The sequence below is a fragment of the Petromyzon marinus genome, chromosome 25 (assembly GCF_048934315.1).
Source record: "Petromyzon marinus isolate PM22_M1 ecotype Great Lakes invasive population chromosome 25, UKy_Petmar_22M1.pri1.0, whole genome shotgun sequence".
Lineage (NCBI taxonomy): Eukaryota > Metazoa > Chordata > Hyperoartia > Petromyzontiformes > Petromyzontidae > Petromyzon > Petromyzon marinus.
Window position 1 is genome coordinate 10,164,608 of NC_133691.1, and position 12,508 is coordinate 10,177,115.

Below are 12,508 nucleotides of genomic sequence, written 5' to 3' on the forward strand. Positions count from 1 at the left end.
GGGAGAGGGTTGTGTGTAGAAGCTGTTATTTAAACGGACTGTGTCTCGTATATCAACACGTACGGGCTTACAGCGTTAATATGGCATTTAAGTGAACGACCTCGGAATGCATGCTTTATACATAGTAATATGTACATCGAAGGTTGATTCATATTTGAAACTGTTTCACACCGTCACGGATTAATTGCAGCCGGAGCTGTACGGGGCAGAGCTCCCACCTCGACCCCCCCGGCACACCGTGTTATGTACAACATTTTTTTTATTCGTCCCTAATCTTTTGATTGTATTTGATTATTGCATGCGCTAACGACTGCCTGCATACATGCATCAAATCGTGATTATTAACTATGTATGCAAATTAAGTTATGATGTTACGATTGTGGGCGAATCGAACAAACGAGATCAAGGCAGAATACACGAGGCCGTGGAAACGAAATAGTAAATAATCCATTGTCGAGTCTAGACAATTGGCAATTAATCTGCACGGCTAACATCAGTGCAAGTGCTGCCAGAACCAGTCCGCGGGTCCTTCAACGTGCACTGACCAGCGTGGCTACGTTTGGTATTAATGAGACTCACATGATTTAAAGTTTTCGTGACTGCAGTGATTCATATTCTTGGTTCTTTCGGTAAAGTCACGTTGAAGGGAAACAATAAAATATATATAAAACAATAAAATTCTCACGACGTTTCGACTGTAACACAAACAGTCATCATCAGGTGTGAAAACCAAAAGTTTCTTGCCGTTGGTTTTCACACCTAATGATGACTCCAGCGCTGTCCTACCAGACAGTCTCGTCCCTTCACCTGATGAAGGCCGCTTGTGTTGTGGCCGAAACGTCGTGAGAATATTATTGTGTTATTTTATTTTATCAATTTATTATTTTATTCTCATTCTACGTGACTTTACCGAAAGAACCAAAGAAGATGACTGCTTGTGTTGCAGTCGAAACGTCGTGATAATTTTATTGTTTTATATATATTATTATTATTTTATTGTTTCCCTTCAACGTGACTTTTACCGAAAGAACCAAGAATATGAGTCTCCCATGGTTCAGGGAGACAATCATCCATTGGGAATGACCGCACGCAAGGCTGCGTGTGTGTTGAGTTTTTTTGTTCTGCGTTCAGGAAAGGGAACGCACAATGCTCTGCCTTTGTGCCGACTGCTCATTGCAATGTGCATCACTTACAATTGGTGTTGTTGAATATTTGGAAGTTGGTTTTATCCATTTAGCGCAATCAAATTCTATTTTACGATCAACGGTTGTTGTTTTTTTCTTCCCGTGACGCACCACGGTCAGAGGAACTGGAGTCGAAGAAAAAGGGTCTGGAAATGGAAGAGAACGAGAAATAAAGGGGCAACGGGTCGAAAGGGATTGGAGAAACGGGAGCAAATGAGTCGGGAGAACTGAGGACGGGGAGAAAGAGGCCTCACACGGGCCGAGACGCCCCACGGAGCAGCGTCTGTTTTCGGGGAGGCGAAGGGAATCCGATTGGGGGTGGGCCACACAAGTCACGAGTTTTACGGGAGGTTGTGCTGATTTAGATATTGAGATGCATTCATTGCAGCTGCTGAATGTATTTATAAGGCTATTACCATTTACGTCGATTGTATTTGTTTGATTGTTATTGTATCGGTTTTGTTTGTTTCGACTATTGTCGTTTTGGTGAACCAGGTGACTCGTGCAAACATGGGACTCATCCTGGCCTCTTGAGTTTGCATTCAATGATTAGACAAAACAAACTCAAACTTCACGCAAGTAAAAAAAACCCCTCTATTTTAAAATACATGGGTCAAATTTAAGCGGAGGCGATTTTGACACCATCAAAATGTCATTCCGATCAATCCCGCCTGTCGCTTGATTAAGCTGACCTCCCGGACCGGCAGATCGGATGAGGTGGAGAGGTCATGCAGATTCCTATTAGGATGCGATTTGATGGTAACGAGCCTTGAACAATGTGTGTGTATATATACCTACGTACATTTCTCGATCCGTATCTCATATTCTTGGTTCTTTCGATGAAGTCACGTAGAAGGGAAACAATAAAAACATATATACAACAATACAATTCTCACGACGTTTCGACTGCAACACAAGCAATCATCATCAGGTGTCGTTTTCACACGTGATAATTTTATTGTTTTATATATTTTTTATATATTTTATTGTTTTCCCTTCTACGTGACTTTACCGAAAGAACCAAGAATATGAATCCCTGCAGTCACGAAAGCTTTAAATCAAAAGTATGTATGTATGTTGAACTTCTTTCGCACCGTACATCGTCAACAGTGCTATTTGGATATGCGTGGAATCATAAGTGCCGCTGCTAACATAAGTGGCGAGTTTTATGTGAATCTGTCTCGCTGCCTTTCTTTCATCCGCACGAACTAGTGTTGTTGAAGTATTTTCAAACAACCCCGATGATCAACAGACATTCACAACAGCAGTTGATTGACAAATGGCTGTAAAAAGAAAAACGAGTTCTTCGTTACGTAGCTTAATGACACGAAGAAAAAAATCCAAATTAAGCAAAAAAAACAATTATCTAAAAACATACCAACAAGACGGTAGACATGAAAAAGTATAATCGACTCATGCATAATTACGCTTTACCTGACTGCCAATGAGTAAATTTGTATTTAAAGCTTTCGTGACTGCAGGGATTCTATTCTTGGTTCTTTCGGTAAAGTCACGTAGAAGGGAAACAATAAAATAATAATTTAAATAATATAAAACAACACAATTCTCACGACGTTTCGACTGCAACACAAGCAATCATCATCAGGTGTGGTTTTCACACGTGAGAATTTTATTGTTTTATATTTTTTATTATTTTATTGTTTCCCTTCTACGTGACTTTACCGAAAGAACCAAGAATATGAATCCCTGCAGTCACGAAAGCTTAAAAAAAATTTGATCCGTATCTCGTTTATTTTTTATGCGAATTATATTCGTTACCATTTTCAGACTCAATACAATGTATGTCATGTCCTGTGTCAGCCGCGCACTGCGTTATGAAAACTGCCACTTAAAGTCTATACCTCCCGAAGGTCAAAATCAGTGTGCGATTGATTTCAGATCCCCTCCTGGGCCACCTGCATTCGTCGCTTACCCGCACTGGCCAGCGTTGATGAAGTATGGTCAAATACTCGCCAAGAGTGACACGGCACAGGGAGGCCTTTGTCCAGCAATGTATTCACATCGTGATGTTGCGCGACGCTTTGTAAACATAATTTGTATAAACAGCAAAACACGAGCATCCTTTCAAAAACATGGACTTTGCATGCAACACGACACGAGGTCTGTTCACCTGCACCCGGTGAACGAATTTACATGTGTAGATGCTATAACACGTCTTATCATTGTAACGTTAACACGGACAGACTTGGCCTCGCCAAAAGACCGTGGAATTTCCCCACCTCTGCCTAACAATGTTATAGAACGCGTTGGGGGCGTTTTACCTTATAATACATTCATATGTCGGGATTTAAAATGATTTATGATGATTATCATACCCTGTAAATGGGGGGGGGGGGGGGGGGGGTTGCAGAGGATGGCGATGACTGGACCAGGCGCGTGGAACTCGAAAGTGGTTGGGGCCATTAGCAACGGAGGCCCATGATTGAGGAATGACGATCTTCTTTGATCTCGTGTCCCAAACTTGAAGGGATAGGGAAGGAGATCGGAATTGCCTCCCAGCCCCGATCTGTTTCCACGTGCATGAGCCGGTTCCACGCACAATAACTACGACATTTATCGAAGAAAGCCTCGCCGATGCTCAGTATGCTTGAAAGAGGGCCCTGCTACATTGAGATTTTTGACCAATTTGTAAATAAAGGTGTGAGTTTGCTTCACGTAGGAATAAACCGGAGCACCCCAAGAAACCCCACCTCGCATGTGAGGGTCTAACACCCAAAGGTCCGCACAAACGGGTTCACGAACCACACATGCTGTACTGCCATCTGCCGTCCACCTCGGAGCCCAAATCTCTACATGTGATCCACCAACCCCTTGGCTCCACGGCGCTGGCTCGCGGAGGTCGCGCCGTCGCCGCCGCCAACACCACTGCCATGCCCAGGGTAAGTCCACTCAGCTTACATCCCGTAGGGGGACCAGAATGTGGGGTTCGCGCCCGGGTCGCGCCATCAGCGGACCTGGACGCAGCAGCTGGAGCTCCTGGTGCCATTGGCGCCGCGACCACGGCCGCATTTGCGCAGCGTGTCGCGGATGATGACTCTCAACTCGGGACTTCGGAAGGCGTAGATGAGCGGGTCGATGACGGAGTTGATCATGATGAGCAGCAGGTAGAGCGGGAAGTAGGCGATGTACGCGCAGCAGTAGGGGTTGGCGGGACAGCTGATGATGAAGGTGAGGTGCAGGAAGAAGGGCGCCCAGCAGAAGACGAACACTCCGAGCAGGATGCTGAGCGTCACGGCGCCTTTGAGGCTGGCGGCGCCGTGCTGTTGGCCTTGCCGGGAGCTCCGCGGCTGGGCTGAGATGCGCCGGGCGTGCGAGCGCGCCAGCGCGAACATGTGAGCGTAGAGCGACGCCATGAGCACGAGCATGGTGACGAAGAGCGCGATGAGACACACGATGACCGCCCTGTGGTCCCAGTAGGTGATGAAGAGCGTGCCGCTCACGACGCACGCCGCCCACACGCACGCGATTACCACCGCGGCGCGGCGCATGGTCACGATCGAGTGGTACTGCAGCGCGTAGAAGATGGTCACGTAGCGGTCGACGGCGATGGCGAGCAGGTTGCACATGGAGGCCACCACCGAGATGCAGATAAACGAGTCGAAGACGTTGTCCACGTGCTGCAGGATAGGCGCGGGGATGTGCACGTGGCGGCCGTGCACGAGCGCAATGGCGATTGTCTCCCACGCGTTGGAGAGGCACACGAGGAGGTCGGCCACGGCCAGGCTGCAGATGAAGCAGTACATGGGCGAGTGCATGTTGCGGTTGCGCGCGATGGCTGCGATGACGAGCGCGTTCTCGACGAGGCTCACGATGCCGAGCGTGAGGAACACCTCGTTGGGGATGGAGAAGTTGTGGCACGGGCTGAAGCGGGTGCGGTTCGCGGAGGCCACCGCGGTCCCGTTGCCGTCTGGACCCGGGGACCCGACAAACGGGTTCGGGAAGAGCGCCTCCGAGAGATTCATGGTGGTGCGGTGGGTGGGTGGGTGGACGCCTTCTCCACGCTGGGAATTGCAGAATTGTGTGGTCGTTGTTTGGTTGTTGGTGGTGATTGTGGTGGTGGTGCGGTGGGTGGGTGGACGCCTTCTCCACGCTGGGAATTGCAGAATTGTGTGGTCGTTGTTTGGTTGTTGTTGGTGATGGTGGTGGTGTGAATGAGGTATTTGTTATGGTGGTGGTGGTTTGATGGAGGCTTGTTCGAGGATAGAAATGAAGAATGCTGTTGTTGACGATGATCTACGTGGCTTTAACGAAGACCCACAGAATAGAAGGTGATAGTTGGTGTTGTGGTAGTTGTTGCTCGCGGTTATGAGGGTTGGAGGCTTGTTCTACGCTGGAACTTGAGAATGTTGTTGTTGATTGTTGTTGTGTGGGTTGCTGTTCTCGTTGGTGGTGGTGGTGAGTTCACAGGTCTTGAAGAAGCCTCTCGCTGGCGTCCCTGAATCCCCACCCAGCGACGGAGCGAGGATTCGGAGAGAGACGGACAGAGGTGGCGAGGGGAATGCGGGAGGGTTGGAGGAAGTAGGAGAGCCCACACGAGTCCCCGCATAACACGGGTGTCACGTCGCTCCCTCCGGCCCAAAGCACTCGGAGCTCATCAGCCCCGTTATATAACACAGATGCGTCCAATAGCCTTCACGGAATGAGACAGACGCGTCCAATGAACCGGGAGGGATCCGCAGGAGGAGGCATCCAGGATGGATCCGGTGACACGCTGGGTTATTTAACGTTCCTTCATCGATCGAGTCGATTGCTATTACAGACGCCCTTTTCCCCTCGATCCGGGAGGCCAATCCCAAAAAGAGTAAAATCCATTTGCGTGGCGATTCGAAGAGCGGAGAGTTCGTCGGAGGGGGGATCGGGCGAGTGGGTAAAATAAGTGGGGAGATTCCGAGGCTCGCGGCGGTGTCGGCTGTGCTGGAGGGGTCCAGGCGCAGGCTGTGAAGAGAGACGTTTGACAGCAGCTTGGGGAGACGGGGACTCCATGGCCATTGCATGCATCATGGTCAACGCCAATGTTACTTCACTCATTTTCACAAGCGGGGTCACTTCCGCCGATACGACAGCATCAGTGTGAGATTCCGCCACACATTTGAAAACACCACTGTTGAGTTCCATGATGTGATGGGGGTGGAGGGTGGGGTGGGGGTGGGGGGTGGTTGCGTCCACGCGTTGTCTATTGTCGGGAGCCGCACGTCACGCGCCGCACTCAAGGCGGCCACCCCAGGGGTCGCCGGTGGCTCGCGGGCCTTGTGATGAAGAACGCCGCTCTCCGGCCAGGGCCTCCCCGCTGTGAGCGAGCGACAGATCGGGTCCCGAATTTCTCGAGGGGTCCCCCGGGTCGACGGTCTGGATCGGGTCACCGGCGGAACCTTTTTTGTTCTCCATGGAATAGCATGGACCGGGGTGTCGGTGCGAACGTCTTCATCTCAAATAGGTTCAAAGGGTACTATAAACTCATGTTTTTTTTTTCCTGCCTCGGAAGCTCTCCCGCTGTGTTTTCACCTTATGACCATTGCTGGTGTTGCGATCGAAACGTCGTGATATTATTATTATTTTTCTACCTACGTGGTTTTACCGAAAGACCCAAAGAATATGTATAAACTGGTACTCTTGAAAGACTTGTCTGTACCTTATACATATAGACAGGGCCGGGTTGAGGCTATGAGGGGGCCTAAGGCTAACATGAGGGAGGGATCTCTTAAGTACGCATTACATATCGCAAAAAATGATGACGTCAATTAACATTTAAATATACGCTTATGCAAAATTAACATAGATTTGAAGTTTTCGTGACTGCAAGGATTCATACTCCTTGGTCTTTTCGGTAAGGTCACGTAACTTTACCGAAAAAAACAAAGAGTACAAAATTAACATGTATCCGACTCAATGTACATTAATCAGACATAAATCGCTTACTACACTAATTTCTTTAATGTTTATGCCCCCGCCCTAGCTTTAGCTGCGTTCCGCTGGCCGTTATGACCGTCACTCAACATTGTTACTTCAATGTGTAATGGAGGACCTGGGTTGTAATGGAAGTGTTGAGCCTGCCTGCATTTTGAAGTGTGCGTGATGGGCATTGGAGGAAGGATAGACACGCTGACAATGCGTGTTCGTAATAAAATTAATCCAAGAAAGCCTCAGTGAATCTCAATACTTTTTTCAGGAGGGTCATGCTACTTTGGCATGTTTGGTCAATTTTAATGTGAAAGGAATCCGGAGAAACCCTACAGTGAATACTCGTGGATAGCATCTCTCAAACTCACTCCTGTCATCTACGGGCCACTACCTCGCTGCCCAGCGGGTTTGGGAGTTCCACAAATCTCTGCATGACTTCCACCCTTACTTCCAAAGCACAGGATCGGAGACGCTCACCACTAAGCCTGGCTAAATTGGGTGGGTGCTGCAATTGGCAGCTTGTGGTTCCGGGTTGAGGAGGCTACAAACTCCACCTAGGGGTTTCCAGTCTCTGGTGCCACGTGCACCTGATTGTATTGATAATTGGAACGTCAAGTCACAGGCTGCTGATGAAATGATGATCATATGATGATGGTTATAATCATGAGTTTTGCCGATCACATGACGGTTCTTTATAACATTTATCCAGGAAATCCACACTGGGTCATATTACTCTTTTTCAGGAGCGTCCTCCATTGGGTTTGTTAAATTTGTGTTATGTGTTTAGACAATTAATGATGAGTTGTTTATTATACAAGTGGAAGGAAACCGGAATACCTGGAGAAAACCCACGTGCATTAGGGGGCAACACTCCATCCCGGTGCAGATGGAAACAGATGGCTATTAGTCCACTTTTTCATCTGCCTTCTTCTGGCGAGCCAGGGTATGACACCTCGTCACCCAGGGGAAGGGAGTTTCACAAACTGTGTGCGATCCACCAACCCACGGCTCCATAGCCAGCACCAATTAGGATAATTGTAATAACTTCCAATTATAAACACTGTCGCCGTATGCAATTGTTGATGATCACACGATAGTTATGATCGTATGATGGTTGGATGATGATGAATCAACACCAGTGCTCCGCTCCACTCTACCAGATCTTGAAAGCGAGCTTGTGTATCCTGTGTGGGTCTCCCTTCATGAGACCGCTTTTTCTCTCAATCGGTTATCGCCTGGTTATATAGGCTACGTGTGTATCGACTGTCATGTGGTTACAATGTTTCGCAACTTTCTCCAACGGTTTGTTAAAGTCTACATTGGAGATTGTTGAAATTTATTAATTTGTATGTATTAATGAGCACTTACGCTGGCTATTTAAGAATCCATATTATTTCAATCTCGTTATCGTCTTGTTATTTATCGCTTTTTCTACCTCGTTTGTACATTTGTGTTAACTCCAGGATCCTATATATTAAATGTAACATCAACAGCCATGCTCTATACACAGCTGGGTGGATTACACAATCTCACTCCTGCACAATGAGCTGATCTCACGACTCTTATCTCTGCAGTGGATGCGCCGAGCTGCCTAGCACCTCGCACGCCGATTAGCGCGATCGGCTTCGTGCAGTGCCAAATAAGTTCTACATAAATATCCTTCAGCCGTCACTCCGTTGTCAGCAACCGAAATAACACGATGGGCCTTTTTTTTAACGAATTCTGTAAAAAAAAAACCTGCTAATTTTAAGTGCCTCGATGCGATGTGAATAACGTCACCAAATCAGTCGTTAAAGAGTCGCAGGTTCCCGACCTCTGCCCTTAGGACCTGTAACGAGCTCCATATCCAGTGGATGTGCCCTCTTCACGGTGCGTTCCCTCCTTTGGCAACCACTCCATTGTTATTCTCGCCCACGGCCCATCAGGGGCCAATCGGATACCCCCCTCTGTTTTTATAGAATGATTGACGCATACATCGTTCCACATTTGAGGTATTTAATTCCTGTGTAAACACGAATAAACTGCACGCCTGATGTTGATCCTTATTCTGCGATGAGGTCCACGGGTGTCTGGTGCTTTACCTTTGTCGTACTGCAAAGGGACCAGGAAACCCCTCCAAGTGTGGCATATGGAACCTTCCCCCCGACTTAAAACGAGAATGTGTTCCAGTGGAATAATTCATTGCATGCACGTCGTTTTGCAAGGTCTTTAATGTTTTCTCCCCGAGTTTTATGACGGTTACGCTTTGTGATTTTACCAATCAACTTGATTTTTTTGCAGTCTTCATGCTTCCATTGTTTATTATGAACTAAGGTTGCCAATTCATAGCACAATGCACGAACTGCTCGGTTCTTCCTGGCTGCCAGGTGAGGCTGGTGAGACAGATGAAGCCCTCCAATGTGCCTCGTTCTCATGGCCAGTTGTTGATTTGTCCAATGGGGTTGGATCTTTCTCTGTACTTTAACTGGAGCTCTACCCATCACCAGGTCATCTGCAGCATCAGCAGTGGCATCATCAGCAGTATCAGCAATGATTTCACCTTCGTTCATCATCCTCAACCATGATCATTAGCAACAGATATCATTATTACCGGAATCAGTCACAATCATCGTCGCATGTGCCACCAGAGTCGAAGTTCAACCCATCCTAACATCCCTAATGTCGCTAACTCCCCCCTCCTGTCTCGTGAACAAAACAATACGAAATCGATTCGATTTATGACTATTAATTACACCGCACGTCTCTGAACAATTGCGTCGGCCTGGTTTCTCTCGCTCGACACCATCCGCACGCGCTCGAAAAACACGAACACAGCGAACGCGAAACTATACCACAGATCAAAAGGCAAAGATCCCCTGTATAGCCTTAACAGACTGTTGGGGCAAGTGCTTTCAACGAACACCTATTGAAGGCCGGAACGGCACGAGGGGGTGGACGGCGAGCACCACGACCGATTGCCTTCGTCTCCCCAGTGTCGATGTTGACACACTACACCGGGGACCCAACTGAGGCCGTGTCGACGTAGGGGAGGCCCAGGACCGGTTCAGATATTCGTCACTGCTGTTGGCCATGAGCGGGAATCGAATTCGAGTCGCCGGGAAAGTAGCGCAGCGCGCTAACTGCGCTGCGCGATTGCTCCACAACTGCTACACCATCAATAGCAGCGCAATTGTATAACACGGCGCGCTCAGCCGTGTTATGTTTAAAAAGTGTAAATGAGGTCCATGACATCCAAATGGGCTAAATTCCTCCCTTTTATAAAAAAGCATATTGTCAATGGGAGAACAACGAGCGCAGCTAACACTTGGAATGCAACCCCCGCATCGCGTCTCCATAAGAACACGGCTATTTTGATCTCTCGTCGCGATCTCGCTCACATCGCCGAAATCAGCTGACGTGCCGCCGGCGCTGCCGACACCGGCGCCTAAGAAGCGGCTCCTTTGTCCGCGACTTAATCGGCGTCATGGGAAAACAAATTCGCGCTCAGCCGCGGTGGTAGCTCGCCGGGTACGGCTAACGAAGAACCACCATCACGTGTTGATGAGCATCGCGGTCGGCGATCGAGCAGAGGACACGCAGCAGCGATGATGGTTAAAGAATGAAAACACAACGCATGAGTGCAACCTTGACCTCTTCACTGCGTGGAGACCCCCGGGGTGAATTATGGCAGCACGAGGAACTTATATATATCACACAATTGATAAAGCGGATGCCTCCTTTTTATGTCTCTCCAAAAAAACAAAAGTATTTCTGACAACGCATCGGCTAAAAGTCCCCGTGGGAGTTCACAATTCAGAAAGAAGCAAACTCTACACCGGTTTTGAAATACAGTATCCCAGCAGCCAGGCTTGCTCGAGTCAATGCTGGTTAACTGCAAGATCTTAAAGACACGGACTCTCTCTTTAAGATCTTAAAGACACGGACTCTCTCTTTAAGATATGGGTTAGATACAGTGGTTGGGTCCAGTGGTTAGATCCAGTGGCGCCGGTCATGGTTAAGAGTAGCGCTTCGATGGCAACTCGATTTGCGGAGGCAGATTTTATTTTGCGCGCGTGGAAAAAAACCCCGTTCCCCTCTTGAAGAAAGTGGAGTTGCCACCAATGGCTCTGCTGCAGGGCTCCCAGCGGAGATGAGTGCTACCTAGCACTCTCGTCTGAGCACATCTTAACTCCGTGACAGCGAAAACATTGTCCGTTCGGCCAGCAAATCCCTCCACCGCCTTCCCACGCACGTATCCAGCTGTGTGAACACAGACCAGATAATTTGACTTTAGGTACCACCTGTAGCGACGAAACTTTAATGGTACAGATGTATTTATAGAGCCGGTAAACATGGACTAACCTTTTCAATCAATCGATAACCCTAAAGTTTTGCCATAACACACGTTACAGATGATAGTGTTTTTTTTGCCATGGCCCAACGTGCAACATATCAGAAGCCACCTTGGCTTAAGCTGCGCCCTGTGACGATTGGGAGGGCAATGCAAATGCCTGTTCTTGAGCCAGGTGGTTTGGTTGCGAACTTTGTAACATGTGCAGCAGAACTCGACTGCCAAGCAACGGGACGAATATTCAGCAAGCGCTCGTGGGGCTTGCATTACACAATCTTGGTCCAACTTTTGAACATCAACTTCCATCATCCAGCAAGTGATTTACATCCGGCTGGGTGACGGTTAACTCCAGGTTTAGTTCAACTGACAAAATGCCTGGCTATCTGGTCGGCCAGTCCAGACCTGGGACGTGGGATTGGTGAAAGCCTTGCGAGTGGGTTCTCATGGGAACTTATTGTAAAACTGGTACTGCAAACATAAATAAATTGGATCAGCCATAGGGCCGTGCTGTTCCATAATAAACACCCTCCGTGTTAAATTTAGATTTAAAGCTTTCATGACTGCAGGGATTCATATTCTTGGTTCTTTCGGTAAAGTCACGTAGAAGGGAAACAAATTTTCTTGCTGTGGTTTTCACACCTGATGATGATTGCTTGTGTTGCGGTCGAAACGTCGTGAGAATTTTATTGTTTTATATTTTTATTGTTTTATTGTTTCCCTTTTACGTGACTTTACCAAAAGAACCAAGAATAATAAACACTCTCCGTGTTATTCCCATTCTCACATTAGGTCGATACAAATGGGCATGTGGAATGTTTATTGTGCACATTTTGTCACTATATTAATTTGTTAAATGCCAAGTATTATTCTTATTAAGTAAATCGTTGTATTAAAATAAGTGGCTACGTCAATTCATAATCCTTCGTTAATGTCCAAAACTTTTGTTCTATATATCTTTTTTCCAGCCTGGTAATATTAAAACGTAGTTCGGATGAGATCCGGAATGTATAACACAGGGGTCCCCAACCCGCGGCCTGTTAGGAACCGGGCCGCACAGCAGGAGGTGACAGCGGTG

The 12,508-nt window shown here is 47.7% G+C and overlaps 1 protein-coding gene across 1 annotated transcript; it reads right to left on the reverse strand.

Moving 5' to 3' along the window:
* Window positions 1–4,038: 4,038 nt before the first annotated feature.
* Window positions 4,039–5,367, reverse strand: LOC116945854 (melanocortin receptor 5-like). The gene has a single exon (XM_032960459.2). The coding sequence runs from the start codon at window positions 5,165–5,167 to the stop codon at window positions 4,151–4,153; it is 1,017 nt and encodes a 338-aa protein (XP_032816350.1). The 5' UTR covers window positions 5,168–5,367; the 3' UTR covers window positions 4,039–4,150.
* Window positions 5,368–12,508: the final 7,141 nt, after the last annotated feature.

Coding starts and splice junctions, on each gene's coding strand:
- LOC116945854 (XM_032960459.2), bottom strand. CDS start 5,167: ATGAATCTCTCGGAGGCGCTCTTCCCGAACCCGTTTGTCGGGTCCCCG.